The sequence below is a fragment of the Komagataella phaffii genome, chromosome 1 (genome assembly GCF_000027005.1).
Source record: "Komagataella phaffii GS115 chromosome 1, complete sequence".
Classification (NCBI taxonomy): domain Eukaryota; kingdom Fungi; phylum Ascomycota; class Pichiomycetes; order Pichiales; family Pichiaceae; genus Komagataella; species Komagataella phaffii.
The window spans coordinates 73,486-94,275 of record NC_012963.1 but is presented as its reverse complement, the minus strand read 5'-3'; the positions used below and the strand labels follow the sequence as shown (position 1 = coordinate 94,275).

Here is a 20,790-nt window from a genome sequence, read left to right as displayed (position 1 = left end):
GGGGGGTTTGGGTTTAATACATGAGTCGTTTTATTTTTTTTTTTGATAATACTAGCAAAATACTATACGCGTGTTTCTTACTTTGATCTTAGATTTGCAGAGACCTTGATTCAGCTAGCTTGAAAATTAGGTTATCAATATTCTTGAAGTTACAGTCATCACGAGCGAACGACCTGTGAATCTGGGTTTTAATATGAGTGTTGAGATTGTCGTATTCTATCCGACAGTTTTCACAGTACCCATCGTACGCAGCACGTTCTCTCTTGCGCTTGCGATCTTTTTTCACTGTTAGCTGTGGAGGAGCCAAATCTTGCGCAATCTTAGCACTCTCTTGCAAAGTTTCTTCATGCTGGAAATTCCGTTGTAATGTTACGGTTTTACGTTTATCTGTGGACACTTTTTTGTTGTATACTTCAGCTTTGATTGGTCCTAAACCATTACCTCTATTCTGATGCACTGCAGAGTTTTGAGAAACTTGCTGAGTAGAGATGTTAGTTATTCCGGAGGCTTGGATTTCTCCGTTATCCTTAATTACATGATGTGACTTGTTCATGAGTTCCAACAATACCGTATCATTGCGCTTCAAGACGGGCGCTTCGACCGGTGGCTTGTTAGATTGAGGTGGAAGTGGGGTTGCAATAGGCTGGATTTGGTTCTCATTATCTTCATTAAGAGAGAGAATAGAGTTTGTTTCTTGGTCTTCGTCTTTATTATCATCTTCTAGCTGCGGACTTGGGTTCATGACGGAAGTGGGCGCTTCGACGTTCTTTTTCAAATTGGAAGCCTCATACAAACGAAGTCTATATTCCTTGTTTCGTTCGTATAGCATGCGCCTTTTTTTGATCATGCGCTCAGAATTGGGTCTGGCGTAGTCTGATTCAAATGGACAGCCTCCATTAGTGGATGCCCGTATATGCGGGATATCTGGATCATCTGGTTTGGACCATTCTCTGAAAGCTATGGGTCTATACTTAAGCTGAAAATCATAAACCAGAAAATAAACAGCTTTGAAATAGTGGAAGTCATCTCTTTTAGCGCTTGGATCTCTATCTGTTGGACCAAGTAATTTTTCCTCCTTCAACAACGACGATAGGCGATTTTCTTCTGTTCCGACGACTTTCTCATTACCGACATCAGCAGAAGGTAACTCTCCAAGATTGCGTAAAAAGCGAAATACTTTCTCGTACGACCACACTTTCAAGTTTCTTCTTATTGCTTTGTGGAACAAATCGTTTGCTGGATAAACGCCTTTCGAATTAAATGGTCTCTTGGACACAATGATCGTAACTCCATCATTAAAGAACATATCTATGGTACATCCCAATCTTTCCAGATGTTGTTTGGCCTTCTTTCTCTCTGCTGAGTCTTCATGAGCATCGTACTCAAAATACACCACCGTAGATTTCAAGATTTCCCTCCAACATTGCTGCCATTGACGCATTGAAGACGACACATTTGCATTTTGAACATACACATTTTGGTTATGCTGAGTCGTAGCTTTTTCTGCGTTTAGCTTCCTTGTCTCTCTTGCTGGTGTTTTGCACACGTTATTGTTGGTCTCTTTTAGAGGTTGACGGGTAGTCATAACGTGGACAATTTTCGACCTAGTAAAAGCTTAAACAGACAATAGAAAGTCTCCAGTATTGGATAAACAAGCTAGACAGTCTTTTATACACAAGGAAAGCGACTCCTTGATCAGAAATGAGCAGGTGTAGGTTTGTTGATATAGGTGAGACCTGGGAAGAGGGATCCATAGCGAGAACCGTGTATCGCGCTGTGATGCTGGATGTTCCACTACGAAACTCCGTAATTTTTTCCCATGTTTTCTCATCCGGCACTGGTTTGTCTGCGAGTTAACCCCATACACACCCTTTCCGACCCATAGAAGGCCCACCCATGCTACACTCTAGAAACATAGCAAAGGTGCTACAGCAAGGATTCAAGCCTTCTCAGCTGACGGACGAATCTCCTCTTGCAGTTGCTCTCATTACTAGAGATGGAGAGCTTCTCTCTACAGCAATGGAAAAGTCTATTATTTCAAACAGTCAAGTAGAAGGCGATAGTTCTTTTTCCAAGTCTACGCTGTCGAAAAATGATTTAAAAATCTACTCTTTGGTGGCTATAAGGGAATATCATTCGTATCAAAAAACGCAGGCTGAATCAGGCGGTAAGGTGGAGAATTGGCATGCTACAACTATAGGGGAACGTCGGGTATTGCTTTATTCAATCGAGAATACAGATCTACTATTACTTTCAGTGACTAGATTATCATATCCTGGAGATATAGCACTTATACGCAGTCAGATCCTTTCTGAAACGCTTGCTGCTGGGTTGCAAGGATTCAAGTTGACTGCCCATTAACCAAGAAATTTCAAATAGCCACTAAAAATGGAACCAAATGTAATAAAAGGGCTATTAAAATCATGGAAACGAAAGACTAAAAGAAAGACAGAACTTATGTACGATGCACTCTTTGACGATCACTTGTCCATGCCGTCCTCGGAAACGTTGTCCACATTATCGTCATCCTCGGACACATTTCCATCCATAATACTATCATCGTCTCCATAACTCTCATCCGAGTCAAACCAAAAATCATCATCGACTGCGTCTTGTTCTGGTTCTTCAGCTCGTGGTTGTCCGTAGGCTGTGTCTGCATCTGGCATTATGAACCCCTCGGGAATATCCTGCCGGGAGCGTTCGACCTCTTGTAAAACCCGCTCTTTGTACTTCTCGGTATTCTTTCGGTAGTCCACCGCGGCATCAACGTTGGCCGGACTTGAAATGTTGGGGTCCTCCAGCAAAGAAACTATCGAAATCAGCACACTTTCTACAGTCTGTGCCGGGCTCCATGTCTCACTGTCTGGTTCATCTGTTGTAGGGTCACCACCTCCTTGGTGGAGGATGGAAATGCAGAGTCTTCCGTCTCTATAAACGTTTGGATGGTATATGGCTGGGGTAAAGCGGAAGGTAGGTGGGGAAAATGGGAAGTCCAGCGGGAACTTCATTTGTCCTTTGAAGTATCCACCATGATAAATAGATTCCTTATTAAGCACCATCACTCCGATGTTCCAGAGGAAGATGTTATCGTCCTCCAATTCAATATGGAAGCATGGAACGCCCTTCTTGGGGTCTGTGAGTTCTCTGAACTGCCTTAGTAAGATGGAGGCAGCTGCTGCGTTGGACATGAGTTGACTATTAGAGGGGGGTTATTTGTATGCTTTGGGTTTGTTGTCACTGTTGGGGTTAGGGCTATCAACCGAAAATTAGTAACTTATAGTGCGAGTAGGATCCAGTTGAGAAGGTCCTATCTTTTGTCCTTAGTTTTGGCCGATTTTGCCTCTGAGTTGCCACTTTTCTTTGTCTGTAACTTTGTTAGTCAGACTAATTAGGAGGTTGGGTTATGTGCGAACTGAGAGAGAACAAAGGTGCAAATGTGGACAGTGATGCCGCGAGAAAAAGAAATCAAAAGAAAAGGAGGGTCTAAAACCGGGAGGTAGAAGAGGTCAGAGGATTATCGGAGAAGAAATGACTATACTGGTTAAATTTTGGATTATGGTAGAGGCCAGGTTACGACGCACACCAAGTGCTATTTGTTTGGATACTCTTGAAAGGGTAACCTGGAGTTAATCCGAGATATTCCAGAAGGTTTTCTCTGCAGTTTCTTGTGTTACTAAATAGTGCATCCGGCCTTCCTATTAGGATTTACAGCCTATTGTTTGGACTACCCGGAAGCTTCTCCGATATACACCATCCGTCACGAAGACCTTATGGTTTAATTTTTTTTGTTCCATCTTGTCTTTCAACCTAGTTAATCTCTTACTTTTCTCGTCATCCAGAGACCAGCCCAACTGCTAGATATTCTGGATTGAGAGTTTCGAAAGTCTTTTGAGAGTCACCCACCTTAGGCAGAAACGTTATAATACGTTCACACGGAAGCCTGTTAGAGGTGGTTCAACACTATGATCTTGAGTGATACGCACTGCTAGAGGAAAGAAACTTGGTGGTATGTAACTTGCCGAAGGCCTCGTATAAGACCGGACCTGTGATCACTTAAACCAGCCACTCGGTCAATTACAACGACCAACAGAGTGATTGGTACCTTGGTACCTTTAGGTCATCTACCCCTGGGCCTGGCTATGCCCACTAGTTGACAGCCAGATCATGTGCACGCTCCTGCATAACGTTATTTTGATAAGTGTATTACATAAGCTTCAACCTTTCAGCTCTATGGATCGATCATCCTCTCTTCCCCGTCATGAGGAGGTTCCTTACAACCACATCTAGACCCACATCAAAAAAGGCACTTTTGGAGAGATTAGAACAGCTGACAGAGGATGCTCTAGAAGAAAGCCCTTCTTTACTCCAAACCCCCGAATTTAAGCAGATACTCGACTCTCTATCTGACTCGGAATTCAAGGCTAAATACACAAAAGAGTTGGGTTATGCCAACTCTACAAAGTCAAGGTTTATCCCAAAACAGTCTCAAGAGATTGCTTTATCACAACCATGGACAGGAACAGAGTCACAGGCTGATGCAACGCTGAGAATGCTGGTCGACAAGTACAAGCCATCCAGATTGACAAAATCTCAAGTTAGACTGTCCTCAGCTAGAGATGCGTCTTTGGATTACAAGATATCAAAAATTTCGGAAAAAGAAACATCCTTTGAAGAAGACCCTCACTTTAGAGAGAGATATAAAGAAAGATTGTTGGGTCCAGATCTGTTGGTACCTTCGTCATTTGCAACCGTCAATAATTCTATTAAGTCAATTGCCAATACAAAAATCGAACAGGCAATGTCCGAAGGTAAGTTCAACAACCTTTCAAATAGAGGAAAACCTATGAAACTTGACTCTTCTTCCCAATCTGCATTCATTGACAAGACAGAGTATCACTTGAACAACATCCTAAAAAACGAGAATGCTCTTCCTCCGTGGATAGAGAAACAGGGGATGGTATTTTCGGAGATCAAATCGTTCAGAAACGAACTAGATAAGACCTGGAGATTGAAACTAGCAAATCACATCAAGTCGTTACCATTGTCTCTGGAGCAAAAATTAGCATATCCCACCAATGTCAAATCAAATCCTACGGTGTACCGAATATCATCGGCTGAAAAGGAATCTCTCTCTGTAAAAATGAATTCTTTGAATAGCTCCCTGAGAAGCTACAACCTGCAAGCGCCCTTACCATCTCAAAAAATGTATTTATCTCTGGAAAAGGAGCTGCAAGATTGTTTCAGGCGAGTATCAGAGACTTCGCAAGAGATCATTCTAAGACATTTAACGGGCTCTCCAACAGAATCGAACCCCAAATCCCTGTCAACAGCGAAGAATAAGGAGCTCCCCACATTCAAAGATATCCCCCAACGTTCCAATATTTACCAACACTCTACTGAACCTTTAGGAAAACTATTTCTGAACTTGTTCAAAAGAAAATACTAATGAACTATATATATAAAGGTCACCATCATGATCGGATCCGTCAAGCAACTAGCAACTTCAAACCAATTCCAACTAGACAGTTTCGTAGATTAAACTGCGCACTTCGTAGTTCTCATTGGCTTCTTCTATGTCTTCCCAGTTGCCAATAAAATCGTCCTTACCGCGGACGATTCCCGGAAGAGACTTGCCAGAGGAATAACGCTTCCAAACTTTGCGAGCCTCCTCGTCTGTGCCAAGATCTCTCATTTGGAAAGCGACTTGATTAGCAGCTAATATAGTTTGCAACCTATTGGTACGGGAAGCCACCTGGAACCCTCCGGCAAGAGATGTAAATAAATAAACTGGCTCGTTTTCGAAAGCCATGGTGTTTTGTGGAACATACGCTGAATCGTCACCTTCAGCTTTTGAGGTGGATAAAGAGCCCTTCAAAGGGTGGGAGTCATCCCCCTGAATTTCTAATTCCAACTCATTCATGAGGTCATCCAAGTCGTCTGTGGAAGTTACTTTAGATTCACTGATATGCTTAGTTTCCTCTGCCACCGCCTCCGATGTGGCATCAGTGGTTTTAAAAATCTCTGAAGGTTGTTTGTCTGAAATTTGATCAGAAGGCGCAACTTTCGTTTCAGATCCAGCAACATCCTCTTTCTTAGCCTCTGTTGCCTTGGAGGAACTGTCTGCTACTTGAGTGCTCTCTGAACTACTCTCTTCCAAGAAAAACGTTCCAGTCTTCGATGCAGGATTTTCGTCTTTTACAGGATTAGTCCCTTTTTGGTCGCCTAGTTCCGGCTCACCTTCCTGTAGGCTGGCTTTCTCCGTTTCTTCCTCCGTTTGATCATCACTTTCAGAACCCTCATTCTCATCCTCATCTTCTATATCCACATGCCCATCAACCGGTTTTAGTGCTTCATCGACTGCCTCTGTTAATTCAGGCATTGGTGAGTATTGGTCATTTGTCAACACACCCTCCTCCTTCAATTCCTCTTGGGTGGCAATATCTCCATGAGCAGATCTATTCAATCTAGATCTAGATCTAGAAAGTGAACGCAAATAGTTAATTGAGGAAGAGGAAACTGATGACTGAGTCCTCTCATGTCGGGGAAGTCTTTCGTTGTGACCGAAGTCACTTGGATGAACTTGTTGATAGGAGTCTCCCCGGGCTAGATGTGGTCTACTTGCACCAGCACCTAGCCTCAGACTAGAAGACGAATCAAAATTAGTTAATTCAAACTTCATCGGTGTTGCTTCACGCGAGATGAGACTTTCCTTGTCCTTATCTATATCGTCTGACTCCATTGCTCTGGATCGAGACCCACTTAACGAGCATGCTGGAGCAGCATAACGCATTTCAGGATCATAAAACTCCTGATTATATTTCTCTTCATTAGCGCTGATTTCAGAGAGACTGACAAGTTTAGCTCGAGACACATTCTGGGCGTCCTTGTTTCGATACAGTTTCTGTTTCAAGTCCAACGCGTCTTCTTTGATATGCCCCTCTCCATCCATGACAGAATTCAGCTGTTCGGTATAACCATCGTTCAAAAGAGCACCTCCCTCTTTGAGTTGATTGACAGTAACATATGAAGGAGACAGAGTGCCTGTCAGACTCTTTGAGTGACGAGTCTTGGAAGGTGACAGGGTTCCTGATGGAGGTTCCTTATCAAACAATTCCCGGTCTGGGGTGTCAATGGCTCCTCTAATCGAGGTACCAATTAACGAAGGCGTGCTTTGATTGGTGTCCATTATCGATATTGAAATACGACAGTATTATGATAATGTTTCGGGCGAGAACTGAACGGTTTACTAGATAACTAGAGTGCAGCCAGTGCGGTGGTACGAGCGAGGCAAGATAAAGTGAGTTTCAATGATCTCTATTCGCGCAAAATGATTGTGCCCCACTTGTCAGACGGATGATAGATGTCGGATTAACCGGTACTGATTGGTGATTCCAAGCAAAAACTAATTTAAATGTCTGTTCTAACTTACTTAGTATTATTTGGTTAGTTCTTCAATACGAACTTTTACCTTCTCAATGTCCTCAGGAGCTCCTGAAATTGTGATCACCTCAGAGTCGGAACCTTTCTTGGGAATGTTTATGGCAACTTTAAACTCTTCCATTAACTCGTTCTTCACAGACCCACCATAACCTATCAATCGCATATGCCTATTTCTAGGGACAGTAATCTTTTCTGTAGTATTGCTTTCCAAACGACCAACTAACTCCTTAACTTGACTGATTACTTTCTCCACAATGGCTTTTTCACCAGAGCTGATGATTTCTGTGGATTCAGAGTCAACACTAGGGACTTGTAGGTAACTTTTCCACACACGCTGGCTTTCATCTACATTGGCTCCGGCCTTGCGGATAATCTCACGTAAAGTGGAACCATGAGGACCAATCAGGTCCTTGTGGTACTTGCGTTCCACAGAAACAGTTTTCTTAACTCTGTTCTCAACTCTCTTGACTATTTCTTCAATACGAAGACGTGCATCCTTGATACCTTTCTTAGTACCAACAAGGTAAAACTTCTCGCCAGATTTATTGCTCTCGTCAGAGGCCTCATCATCACCATGTCTGGTGATTTTAACTCCAGTCTCTTCACTGATTTCACGAATAGTCTGACCACTTCTTCCGATAACAGACGAAAGTGCTTTCTTAGGAATGGTAATGCTATCAGTAACTCCATTTTGACGTTCATAGTCGACAAATTCTTTGATCTCACCTAAGGCTTTAGTAACACCCTTTGACGGACCAACAAGTATGATGTCACTATATTCAGCTTCACCGTCGTCGACCCTCAACTGGACGTTATATTTCTCACGGAATCTTTTGACGTAAGTTCCATTACGTCCAATAATGCTGCCCAGATATTTCTTTTCTACAGTGATCTTACCTGTCTTACGGTCAGCCCATTCTTTCTGCAATGCTGAAATCTTCTTGATACAGGCATCACAATTGGCTTTCAACCCAACAAGTTTAACTGGGACTTCTTGTTGCTCGTCATGGTGCTCTCTATCTCTGCCACTCTCGACACTAACCTGAACGTCAAATTCTTCACGTAAACTATCTAAGTGATGACCTTTCTGTCCAATCAGTAAAGAAAGCAGTTTCACTGGGAACAAGATCTCAGTTGTATATTTACAAGCATTTTCATAATCTTTAAGTTCTTCGATAAACTTTTGAATTTCCGTAATGGCTTCGTCAACGTCCTCTTTCTTTCCAACAATTACGAGTTTGTCAGCAGAGTAACCATCTGCATCTCGGTTTAGGTTGATGATGATAGTGTTTTCAAACTTCTCGGTCAAATGATTCAATGTTTTAGTTGAAATAAGCTTTTGTTCATTTTCTGGGACTTCAACTACTCTTTCTTCTAAGTTTGAGCTGAGCTGTCTCCATTTAGCAAGGGACTCTTCGACTTTGTCCAATCTAGCATCAATCTCAGCCTGAGATGGTAAGAAGTCTTCATCATCGGTGGTGTTAGCAACTAAAACCAGCAGGTTAGATACACCAGCCAACTTGCCTAAAGGAATGAGAGCCACATTCTCTTCCTTGGCAGCTTTCTGGTCTATACGGTCAAAGAAAAATGCATTGACATCATCGATAGCACGCACAGAGCTTGGGGGAATTGAATTGACTTTGTTAATTATCTCCTTCTTGACCTGTTGAAGTTTCTCTGGTTCGCTTGCCTTACCGCTAAACGTTACATTCAGGGATTTGGAATCATCAGAAACCAGCTCGTTAAAAAAAGGACTGGTAATGAGGACTCCGTTAGTGTGAGCCAATTTATCGAAAAAAGAGGTGAATCTAAAGTAAGCAGCCAATCTCTGGGCATGTTGAAAGTTACCACCATGTGCCTTGGAGATATCTAAACTGTAAGAAGAGTAATTCTTTGTCTGACTCTTGGCAAGAGCGACGGCATTAGGAATGTTGGAAGCATCGCCAAAAAAGACGACCTCGGCAGATGGATCATCCGCATTTGGAATTGAGACAGAAACACCTGTTTCTTTGAAAATATCATCAGCGTCTAGATATTGATGCAGTACCTTGGGAACCGTCTTGGATTCGCTTACAACCGAACTCTCCACGCGTTCAATGATTTCCCTTAAGGCGTTACGGGCCTTGATTACGTCCAAAGTTGGGCCCGAAACAATGATGTTAGAAACTCCTTGGTTTACCTCAGGAACCAGAACTTCAACTGTTGAAGGGAGTTCTAGCTGTGAAATGACAGGAGTGACCAAGGGTCTCAAGGCTTTGGCCAATGGTATGCGCACAGATGTGTTAAGAGTGTGCTTATTGACAATATCGAAAATTAAAGACTTGGCAAGCTCACAAGATTCAACATCACCTTGCACCTTGACGGTGACCAGAGGACCAAAAATGTCATCTTCGTCAGAACCAGGTTCTTCACTCTTTTCAGAAGTGTTGTCATCCTTTTCAATGTCAATCTTAGCGTTTGTTGCATCCAAAATGGGCTTCAATGTCTTACCCTGAGGTCCAATTACGGCAGATCTTGCCTTGGAAGGGATCTTGAACTCAATATCAACAGGCTTGCAGAGCTTTCTTAGAATTTCTCTTCTAGCCTGCTTAACATTTTCGGGTAGACCAGAAATCAAAAAAGTTCTGGCACCAGTTCTTACAGAAATGGTTGATTCGATGCGAACATTTAACCTATTCTTCAGGTCTCCAACGGCCTTCTGGATTTCAGCCTTGGACAGCTGGAATGACTGCTGGTCGTTGTCAATGGTGAAGGTGTCCTGAACATTCTGTGATCTCAATACAGAATTCGATTTCTTGGGTAAATTGGAGGAAGCGGGCGTCTCATTTACCCAAACAGGTCTTGAGCCATTAGAAGATGGTGACGTGGATGCTGACTTGATCGAGGGGAACAATTTTTCATTGATAAAAGAAGAATCTCCAGAAGACGGAGTCGTTGTACTTGGAGGAAGTGACTCTTCAGCGGTGCCACTCTCAACGTTGGAGAAACTTTTGGTGCTTAAAAGCTCGGCAGGGGTTGACATTTCAAATATGAACTATTAACAGGTAAAACGGAGGCAAAAAAAAGAGGGCAAATCGGGGACAGGAAGAAAACAATGTAGTCGAAAACGAATATCAAACAAAGCCGGTGACTTCTTCTCAATATTCACAAATAGCAAGTTGTAAGACGACTGAAATCTTTGGTTTTCTAAACGAGAGAGTTCGAATGGTCAAGGTGGTATTCTACCCTGGTCCTGTCGGGCGCGCCTTAGTGAAATATCAAATCGTGGCATAATGGGTAGTACACTACAACGGTTCGGAATTATCTACTTTATGGAATAATGACGATGGATTAATCTATAGAGAAAAGATAGCTGTACGTTTCTTACCAAACGGGTAAACAAAGAGAGTAGCAGCAAAGAGACCAACACTAATTCCTATAGCAACCTGAACCATGGCAATTCCAAAGGACATGGAGGACCTAGTGTTTTGTTCATCGGTGGTAGTGGAGTTGGAAACAATAGCGTTAGCAGTTTGAAGTCCCGCCAACAGAGATCCTTGCGAGGCAATTCCCGAAGGCACTTGCACGAAAATTCCTGGTAACATGGATGTGACGGCCATTCCCTTGGCAACCCTAGAATATAAATTAGCCAACACACCAATGACAAAAGCTCCAATTGATGCTGTAAATTCTGTAGATTGGGAAAAATGCAATCCTGCGAAGTAGTTGCATGCGTAGCCGGCGGATGATATAAGAATCATCACTGGAAGTTGAATGGGCTTCGCTTGATTCACGAGAGCCAGACCAACAGAGAACATGGGTACAAATATGAAACGATACCATGGCGAAAGTGTTCTGGGACAAACTGAATTATTTGTAGCATTGGAATCTATCCAGCCGTACAAGGCAGCCCCAAGAGTTATTCCAAAACCTAGGAACAACGAATAAATAATTGCGTAGAACATTCGAACTGCTCCAGCAACCAAACTACGGGATTGTAGCTCCAAAGATCCACACAGGATGATGTAACCCGGAAGAATTAATGCTAGAGATCCTTGAACAACAGCAGCAAAACAAATGTATTCTCCGCCGTGAATGGATCCCAATGCTCTTCCTAAAAAGCTCACCACGATACTAGCAGAAACTTCAAAAACCGACGAATATAAGTTTGATCGGGGTGCCATGTAAAATTGCAACACTCCAACGCAAAGACCAATTCCAAATGCCACGGGCATGTCAAGCCAACGTCCCCCAAATGCGAAAGGCGTCACCATTGCGCTAGAAAAGCCATAAATTAAAACGCAGGCCCAAGGAGGGTAAGGATTATTGGAAGACAACAGTTCATCAATTTTAAAACTGGCTTCTTCTACTCCAATTATATCATGCACAACATCTTTGTAAATTTTATGAGCTTCATCCAGTTTTCCTAAATTCAGTCCTTGAGAACACTTGACTAGTTGCATTTCTGAAGTCCTGGTTGCAGCATCTCCAAACGAGACCAGCATACAGCCTGGAAGGTATAAGAACTGGGCGTCAATCTCTAATACTCGGGCTGTCATGGTTAAAAATTCCTCTAGTCTATGAGTTGGTGCTCCGTATAACATGAATGCTTTGCACATCCTTAAAATGAATCGCTGACGCTGCAAAATATCAGCAATATGAACAGTAATCTTTGCACGAGCCTCATGCTTTTTGGGAGGTTTAAAGTACTTGCTAGCTTTCTTCTTCCTATTGGCTGGGTTCTTTGCTCTTGTAGTAGCAAAAGTGGGCAGATTTATCTCTTCTTCTCCTTCGACACCTTCAGCTTTTGCATCTTTGCTTTTGTTCTTGGATTGGGCTCTGGCTTTAGATTTAGAGCTGAATGAATCTCTGGCATTCTTCTTCAAAATCCCCGGTAGTGAGACGGCAGAATTTCTTGATCTAGAAAACTTGGGATGCAAAGTTCCTTCATCATCGTCAGAATCTAGATCATTGTCGTCGCCTGATTCCGGTATGGTTAAAGTTTGCTTTGATCGCCCTATATTCTTGAGCTTGCTTGTGAGTTTGGCGACATCAGGACCTAAAGAGTGACCCATTCTGGATGGACTCATAGTGCCCGATAAAGGCGTAACAGAGCCACTGGTTTCGCCACTCAAAGCCTCTCTTGAAACGCTACCAGCCTCATTCTGATAAAGCTTCAAAAGAGACGATAAGACACCGGCTTGAAACTTTTTGGGGCGGGCGATAACACTGTGAACATCACCGTCCTCGTAATATTGATCAGAATCTAAGTCTTGTTCAAGATACATCTCTGGATTAGGAGTCAAAAACGATGAACTGCCATTTACGGACGATTTGGAGTCGTATAAAGTGGCGTCCCCATCTGTGATCAAGCTGGTAGATGATGGAATTCTATTGTAGATGTCATGCTGATCTATCAACGTTTTAGCTTCCGTTTGCAAGTTTCTAGTATTCATGTTTTCAAGTTGAACGTCTCTAGTGTTCTGACCATTCTCTTCATCCAACTGCTTTGTCGGCTGATCCTTAGTTGCTCCTGGAATTAAACCACCGATTCCGGATCGAAAGTTTACTATTCTTGATACTAACCCATTGCTACTTGAGGAATCATTTGTGACCTTCGACGCCACTTTCTCAAGTTCGTTATAGTTTTCGTCTGCCTCGGGGTCATCACTTTTACGGAACAAGGACATTCTTCTCTTTAGTCGTTGTCCAAGACTTGGCTGTTGCTCTATTGTGGATGCATCTATTGTGTTGAAGCTTCCAGTACTAGAATCTTTTTCCTTCTCTCCTCCATCGGTTCCAGAACGGTTACGGTTAACATCTTCAGATTCCTCTTCTGTTGTAACATCATCGTCATCGTCACTACTGTTGTAGAATTGCACAACTCGTTTCTGATTCGGTCGCTCGTTGATGTCGGTGTGGTTCGAAAGTGTAGGAAGAATACCTGTACCTACATTAAAATCTCTCTCAATGATAGAGCTTGCATCTTGATCCAGTTCCCTCTCCATAACTTGTCTTCTGTCCAAACTTCTTTCGGTGCGTGATTCCAGATCTGTCGCTTTCTGATTGTCAACAAAAGAAGAAGCTTCCACTTCACCCATTCCAGAAAAGAACTTGGGTAACACAGGCGTATTTCCATCATCACTCTCACTGTCTTCAAGAAGTGGTGGCGAACTAATCTCCGTACGGGAAGACGACCTATTATGGGAGAAGGAGGCATCTCTACTATATGACTTATTCTTGCTGAACTCTTCTCTGAGTCTTCTGCCGCTAGGCGACTGTGATCTTGATCTTGCCTTGGGATTGAGGTTTTTCATCGTTTGCGACAGCCTGTTTCCCCGAGAAGAAAGGGAGCGTAAATCTGTCCTGCTTGGAGATCGTGAAGATCCTACTGAGTCAGACATATTATATTGGCGTTTATCAGGTGTAGTAGACTCTGTTTCATCTATTGAACAAAGTGGAAAAAGAAAAAACCGACCTTATGAGGTAACTGCGCATCAAGGTCGAAGGAGGAATCGCGGTTGATGACGTAATAAGGCTTTGTATTTTTCCGGATAAGACGTGTGTGCGCCTTACGCGTCGATCCTATATTTAGATTGTATTTCATTTTTTTCTGTAGTTAGCTAGTTCTAATTCATTCGTAAATCCATTAATACAAGTGATGCATATATGTCCTATGTCGTTCAAAGTGAGAAAATAGTCGTGTTTTTCTTTCCGAAAGGATAAACCACGATGATGGCTGCAAATAGACCGACAGTGATCCCAATCACCACCCTTACCATGGCAAACCCAAACGAGGTATCAATGCTGTAAGAACTGCTAGTGTGAGCGTTAGAAGAATTGGTCAGTTCGTTTGCTATCTCGATACCTGAAATAAGAGAACTTTGGGCCGCAATTCCCCCGGGAACTTGCAGAAATATCCCTGGCAACATCGCACTGACGGCCATACCTCTGCCAAGTCGAGAGTAGACATTGGCAAGAATACCGACAACAAAAGACCCAATCGAGGCAGCAATTTCAGTAGCATTCTTGAACCGAAGTCCAGCAAAGTAGGTAGCAACATAGCCAATAGATCCTATCAATGCCATGGCCGGAAGTTGGGAAAACTTGGCCTGATTGGAGATTGCCATGGTAGTTGCGAAGGCAGGTACAAATATGAATAAGTACCAAGGAGACAAGCTCGTAGCGCATCTGGTGACATTGGTGGCCGAGTGATCGATCCAACCATAGAGCGCAGCTCCTAATGTGATGCCAAAACCTAGAAATAGTGAGTAGATGATGGCATAGAACACTCTCACGGCTCCCGATACTATGTTTTTCGACTGAAGCTCCAACGAACCACAAAGAATCGTGTAACCAGGAAGGATCATGGCAATGGATCCCTGGACCACTGCAGAGTAGCAGACTTTATTCTCATTTATCGATCCTAAGGCTCGAGCAACGAAGCTCACCACGATGGTCGCTGAGACTTCAAAGACTGTAGAGTAAACGTTCGATAATGGAACAACATAATACTGAAGCATGGCAACCAGTCCTCCAACGCCGAAACTTACGAGAATATCATAACCTTTTCCCCTGAAGGCAAAGGGACAGACCATGGCACAGGCCAAGGCATAAGTCAAGACGACAACTGGACGAGAGTAGTAATCTTTCCCATTTAGAAGTTTCTCAATAGCTGATATAGCCTCTGGAACGCTCGTGACATCATGAATCACGTTTTTGTAGACCTCATAGACTTCATCCAGTTTTCCTAAATTCAAGCCCTGAACACTTCTAACTAGTTGCATCTCTGATGTCCTAGTAAGAACGTCTCCAAATGCTACAGTCATGCATCCTGGAAGATAGAGGAACTGAGCGTCCGTTTCCAGAACTTTCGCAGTCACTGTCATAAACTCCTCCAGTCTATGAGTTGGAGCTCCATATAGCATGAATGCTTTACATAGAAGAAGTATAAACCTTTGTCGTTGCAAAATAGTAGCAATGTGCACAGTAATCTGCGCTCGGGTTTCTACTTGCTTCTTCTTCAAAAGTGAAGGACCTTTCTTTTTAACTTTGGGTCTTGTTGAGCTGAACTTTGGCAATTTTTTAAATTCATCTTTTGCTTCTTTTGACGCTGAACGTGAGTGTTCCTTGCCAAATAAAACGCTGGGAATTGCGTATTTTGACTTTAGAATTCTTGGTTCACTGAGGCTTCTAAGATGAGATTTGAACTGTTTGGGAAATGCCTCTCCTGATGAATGACGTAGATTGCCCATTTCTATTATGCGGCTTTTTGATCTTGAGCTGGAGTGGTGTCGCAAGGGAGAAGATATTTTCAAGTGGTTTCTTTTCTTTCTAGATCGACCTCTTCCCCGAGTTTCTTGCTCCTCGTCACTGTCTTCGGAATCTATTGATAGAGAATGGCTAGTTTGACTAATTGGATTCTCATACAGTTTGAGAAGATGGGAGAGTACACCTTGGTGGATGTTTTTAGGTTTGCCAACCTGTACTCCTGCCATTTCATCGAGATCATTTAGACCCTCAGTTAAATAGGAGTTGATGGCCAGGGCGTGATTTTTGCTTTCATTCTGATTTTTGCTGTGATCATAATGTTTATCAACAAGATATGTTGTAACATGTTTTAATTGGTTAGCATCAAGATCCGATAGTTGGATATCTTGGCCCATTTGGCTTTCTTCATCTTTGGGTGGAGGTTTGTCTGTATTAATAGAGGGCCCAATCATAGTTCCTTTGAGGTTTAGAAACCTAGATAAAAAATTGCGGCCATGCTGAGTTTTGGTTGTACTGTGTGTACATTCTTTTTGAATTGCATTTTCATTTTCATTTTGATTTTCCATGTGTGGAACATTCTCAATATCACTGGCCTCCCCCTGAGTTGGTGTATTACTGTTTGATGAGATACTGCTAGTATTGGTGTTATTTTCAGATAAAACTGGCCTATTAGCAACGGTATCGTTAGTACTGTCAAGACTAACTCTGTCGAAAAGACCTACTGAATCGTCTTGAACATTTAGTTCATCCGCATCTTGATCTATATCCTCCTCGATTTGTCTTCTTCGGGATGAATCAGGACTGGTTACACCAGCTTGAACATGACCCCTTAGATGGTCAAATACTGGTAACAATGGGGGTAAATCTTCGGGTTCATCTTCAGACTCATCTTCCATTAACGGTAAGTCGTTCTGGATGCCTGGACTGTTTAACTTGGAACCATACCTCGACCTAGAATGTGACTGAGACCTGGAATGTGACCGGGACCTCGACCGTGATCTAGACCTCGAACTTGAATTGGACCTTGAGTGTGACACCGATTTACGGAGAAAAGAATGTGAACTTGAGTTCTGATGTGATGGTGGAATATTTCTGCTAGCTGAATTTCTGATTGTCGTTTGAAATGAGATATCTTTGGGGTTTGGCAGAGCACCTGGCTCGGGTGAGGGATTGGATACAGAACGGTCTGCCAAGGAGCTAATGTCTGAGTAGCATATGGAGCGGGAAGGAGATCTTGATCCGGGGATGGTTTCTATTGGAGGGGAATCTCTATCTCTTAAAGAGCTCATTTGTACAGACGTGAATTATCAAGCGTGCTCTAATTTATTTGGCTGGTGACGGTTGATAGGTGACTTTATTAGCAGATACTCATGGAAAGAAGTGGTCGAAATGAAATAAGTAACAGTTCTCCTTTTTACTGGAATGCCATTCGGAAATTCTCAGCCATTTAATTATGTAATTTCTAACAGAGCGCGAAGAGATGAGATGAGCTGATAAGATGAGATTGTACAATCGGAAGACAGGATACGACCCGCTCTCAAGTTGTTAAAACATGTAATAATTCGGTATTACTAGCAGCAGTATTGTAGTCTTGAAAAAAGGTTTTATTCTACAGGCTAAACGCCTAGAGAATGTAAAGTAAGGAAGTGGGAAAGCAGCATCGAAATCCGTGATAGTTTAGTGGTAGAACCACCGCTTGTCGCGCGGTAGACCGGGGTTCAATTCCCCGTCGCGGAGGTCTTTTTTTAAATTGTGGAAAGGCCTAGAATACAGTTGGAGCGCCTTAGCAACGATTTGTGGAAGGGAGGCGTGAGTCCAAGCACTATCCGGAGTAATCCATATACTGAGTGCAAGCAGTACCTAGTAATGGAATCAACTACGCCAGCATTCAGTTCAAGTGTCAGATATTTTGACGGAACGCACAGTTTCATCCTGAAACGAACCAAGTTCTAGTTTCTTTTCATGGGACGAGAGTAAGAGCTACTTTTGTAGCCCTGTGGGAGGTCCTGTATCCTATTATCATCTTGAGTCATCGGAACAATATACGTGTCATTCGTTGCATTTATAAATTCTAGCGCGTGTGCACTTGTGTACTGATTGAATGCATTACACCAGTAGAAACCTGGTACCCATGGATACCATTACATGTTCGTAATAAAAATGCGGGATGTTGTTCTGTCGGCCTTTTCCCCCCATTCTATTCATCCTCGGCTTTGACGAAAAGATCTACAAAAAAGTAAACATCATCAGATAAGAATGGCAAGTTCCGAGGGTTGCTAAAAGCCATATGGCTAGAATTGCACAACATGGATCAGCCTTTGAATTAAAAGGTTTCAAAGGCTTATGGCGGCTTGCAGATGGAATGTTTAAAATTCGTTCTTTAGATTACAAAACCGACTGCTCCTATTGCACTTTTTTTTTTTTTTTTCAGTCTGAAACTGACAATTATATGAAAACTTTCCCGATCTGGAACTTTGCGGGAAGAGTTGCCAGAGAAAAAATAGCAACAATGCATCAGATTTTCTAACCTATTCATAAACTGCATGCATTATGCACCATTTGATGCCCATGGGCTATCTTGAGAAATGACACCATGCATGTCGCACACCAACTCTCCTTCATAAAACAACTCTCCCTATACTTAAAGTCGAAACAAGGGAAGCAGCATGGGGTTGTGAGTAGCCTTAATTATTCCCGGCAGCCAACTTTAAGCAGGGACAACCGGAGTGTATGCACAGCTCTTTTTTGTTTGTCTGGCATTCAATATAAAACATCTCCTGTTTCTACTTGCAGATCATTACTAAACAACGCTCCACTATCAAATCCGGGTGCGCTTGTTGTATAACACAAACAGGCGAAAAAACATATCGAGTTTGCTTTTAACTCTGTTTTTGCCACAAAGGGACTAAAAGGTGTATTTAAGTATCTCTTTGTTCCAGATCCAGCTTTCACCTCCCAATGCTGTTATCACAACACGACATCAAGCCCAAGAGAAGAGAGTCCAAGCAGAACCGTCCCGAGATCGCCCTGCCTTCTGACCTACAGGATCCCCCAAAGGAAATCCCTTTAAGGTCCTTGCAAGATTGTTACAAGACGGTCAGCAGCCTAGGAAGTGGCAGTTTCGGGTCTGTGGTTCTAGCCAAGATCAAAGATGAATATGTTAGTAAGCTGGCTTTGGACTTGACAAACCCAGTCCACAAGAATACTCTTAGATATGTTAACCCCTCGGTTCCTTGTAACAAGTCGTATTCAGGTCTTCATGTCGTTGCCATAAAAACAATGACAAAGAGGCTGACTCATCTAAGAGATTACACAAAGGTTAAAGAGGTTCGATTCATTCTATCGGTACCATCTCATCCAAACTTAGTTCAGATATACGACCTATTGATTGACTCAACCACTTTTCAACTACAAATCGTCATGGAGTCGATGGATCAAAACTTGTACCAATTGATGAGAGCAAGAAAAAGCTCACTTTTCTCCCCGAACACGCTTCGAAGTATCTTAGTGCAACTCCTGGCGGGTATCAGTCACATTCACAAACATAATTTCTTCCATAGAGATGTCAAACCGGAGAACATCTTGGTTGTTTCTAACACTGCCTATTATGGCTCCAAAGAGAGCATCCCTCCGTCAAGAAGAAAGGATGCTTATATCATTAAACTGGCTGACTATGGCCTTGCGCGTCATGTGGATAACGTAAAACCGTACACTGCCTATGTATCCACAAGATGGTACCGCTCTCCAGAAATACTTCTTAGACAAAAGTTTTACTCCTGTCCTGTTGACATGTGGGCGTTTGCTACGGTTGCCGTCGAAGTAACCAGTTTTCGACCATTATTTCCCGGATCAAATGAATTGGATCAATTGTGGAAAATATTGGAAGTCTTGGGTTCTCCAGAGCCAAGTTCTAATGCTTACTCTGCAGAATTTGAGCCTGATTCGTTTGCAAGTTCAGCTGTCCCACTGGGTGGATATTGGCCCAAAGCTCAATCTCTGGCAGGTGATTTAGGCTTTAGTTTACCAGAGGTAGCCGGTATCAGTATGTATCAACTGATTCCAAGGACTGACTTACCTACTAATGACCTTCTTGACCTGCTCAAGGTTGTCAAAGCGTGTCTTGTTTGGGACCCAGAGAAAAGGGCTTCAGCCACTGACTTGCAGCAAATGAGCTACTTCCGAAACCATGTGCCTCAATATCACTTTTCTGATAGAACTTCCAACGAATTTGTGTCACATGCACCTTTAGCTACAAGAAATCACCATTCGATTCACAACACTGGGTGGTCCAAAACAACTAATGGAGAAAATCGCTTTGTCAATGTCCAAACTGCCCCGCTGTACAATAATAACGACGAGAATATGGAATACAGTAAACCGTCATACCTTCAAAGTAAGAAACGAAGGCAGGATGAAATGGTAAATCCCAAGAATATTGAGAATCCCGTGTATGATGTGGATGAACAATCCATACGCAAATTCAAAGAGGATCAGTACCAGATTGATCATATCTCTCAAATAACTGACAAAGATCAGATGAGTGAAGATGATAATGAAGATCTATTTGTGGAGTTTGACCCTCAGGACGTAAGGGACTTCACTGATTTCAGTGAATTCAAGAAAGATCTCAATCCATCCTCAATTGAAGAAGGGGTCAACTATCAAACACAACATGGAAAGTATAAATCACAGTTACAGGATGATATTATGACTGGCATTAGCAAAGATGACTGGAATACCAACGAGTATTTAAACTACGTTGGAAGCTCGAAGTATCAAAGTGACTCCAGTTTATCAATGATGAAACTACTACAAAATTGTGTTGATTTCGATATGCTACAACATGATCAAAATACAAGTACCCTTTCTGACTCAGAAATTCAAAAGTTACACCCAGAAGGCAATGATATCTTAACTGGATCTCCTATTAACATCAAACCAGTGGAGGAAGAACAACAGGAATATACCTGGAACAGTGAACGCACAAACCAATTTCACAGCAGCACCCCATTGAGACCCCATGCACAAGTACAAGGGAATGCCAATATTCTCGTTCAAGATCCCTCATTATCACCAAAATTAACAGCTATCTAGAACAAG

At 42.5% G+C, this 20,790-nt stretch overlaps 9 protein-coding genes across 9 annotated transcripts; 3 read left to right on the top strand and 6 right to left on the bottom strand.

Annotated features, from left to right (window-relative positions):
• Window positions 1-88: 88 nt before the first annotated feature.
• On the bottom strand, window positions 89-1,585 carry PAS_chr1-3_0050 (Regulatory subunit of Cdc7p-Dbf4p kinase complex; the record flags this gene model as incomplete). Its single annotated transcript, XM_002489339.1, has 1 exon — window positions 89-1,585. One exon carries the CDS (start codon window positions 1,583-1,585, stop codon window positions 89-91), a length of 1,497 nt encoding a protein of 498 aa, XP_002489384.1.
• Window positions 1,586-1,896: 311 nt separating this feature from the next.
• PAS_chr1-3_0049 (Hypothetical protein) lies at window positions 1,897-2,361 on the top strand (the record flags this gene model as incomplete). The annotated part of the gene is made up of 1 exon (XM_002489338.1): window positions 1,897-2,361. The coding sequence occupies one exon, from the start codon at window positions 1,897-1,899 to the stop codon at window positions 2,359-2,361; it is 465 nt and encodes a 154-aa protein (XP_002489383.1).
• Window positions 2,362-2,480: 119 nt separating this feature from the next.
• On the bottom strand, window positions 2,481-3,188 carry PAS_chr1-3_0048 (Ubiquitin-conjugating enzyme (E2) and catalytic subunit of SCF ubiquitin-protein ligase complex; the record flags this gene model as incomplete). Its single annotated transcript, XM_002489337.1, has 1 exon — window positions 2,481-3,188. The coding sequence occupies one exon, from the start codon at window positions 3,186-3,188 to the stop codon at window positions 2,481-2,483; it is 708 nt and encodes a 235-aa protein (XP_002489382.1).
• A 1,070-nt stretch (window positions 3,189-4,258) lies between these two features.
• On the top strand, window positions 4,259-5,446 carry PAS_chr1-3_0047 (Hypothetical protein; the record flags this gene model as incomplete). Its single annotated transcript, XM_002489336.1, has 1 exon — window positions 4,259-5,446. The coding sequence occupies one exon, from the start codon at window positions 4,259-4,261 to the stop codon at window positions 5,444-5,446; it is 1,188 nt and encodes a 395-aa protein (XP_002489381.1).
• Window positions 5,447-5,518: 72 nt separating this feature from the next.
• Window positions 5,519-7,186, bottom strand: PAS_chr1-3_0046 (uncharacterized protein; the record flags this gene model as incomplete). Its single annotated transcript, XM_002489335.1, has 1 exon — window positions 5,519-7,186. One exon carries the CDS (start codon window positions 7,184-7,186, stop codon window positions 5,519-5,521), a length of 1,668 nt encoding a protein of 555 aa, XP_002489380.1.
• A 249-nt stretch (window positions 7,187-7,435) lies between these two features.
• Window positions 7,436-10,462, bottom strand: PAS_chr1-3_0045 (Essential RNA-binding G protein effector of mating response pathway; the record flags this gene model as incomplete). Its single annotated transcript, XM_002489334.1, has 1 exon — window positions 7,436-10,462. The coding sequence occupies one exon, from the start codon at window positions 10,460-10,462 to the stop codon at window positions 7,436-7,438; it is 3,027 nt and encodes a 1,008-aa protein (XP_002489379.1).
• Window positions 10,463-10,775: 313 nt separating this feature from the next.
• On the bottom strand, window positions 10,776-13,823 carry PAS_chr1-3_0044 (uncharacterized protein; the record flags this gene model as incomplete). The annotated part of the gene is made up of 1 exon (XM_002489333.1): window positions 10,776-13,823. One exon carries the CDS (start codon window positions 13,821-13,823, stop codon window positions 10,776-10,778), a length of 3,048 nt encoding a protein of 1,015 aa, XP_002489378.1.
• A 279-nt stretch (window positions 13,824-14,102) lies between these two features.
• Window positions 14,103-16,979, bottom strand: PAS_chr1-3_0043 (uncharacterized protein; the record flags this gene model as incomplete). The annotated part of the gene is made up of 1 exon (XM_002489332.1): window positions 14,103-16,979. The coding sequence occupies one exon, from the start codon at window positions 16,977-16,979 to the stop codon at window positions 14,103-14,105; it is 2,877 nt and encodes a 958-aa protein (XP_002489377.1).
• Window positions 16,980-18,648: 1,669 nt separating this feature from the next.
• PAS_chr1-3_0041 (Serine/threonine protein kinase involved in activation of meiosis) lies at window positions 18,649-20,784 on the top strand (the record flags this gene model as incomplete). Its single annotated transcript, XM_002489331.1, has 1 exon — window positions 18,649-20,784. One exon carries the CDS (start codon window positions 18,649-18,651, stop codon window positions 20,782-20,784), a length of 2,136 nt encoding a protein of 711 aa, XP_002489376.1.
• Between the last annotated feature and the right edge of the window lie 6 nt (window positions 20,785-20,790).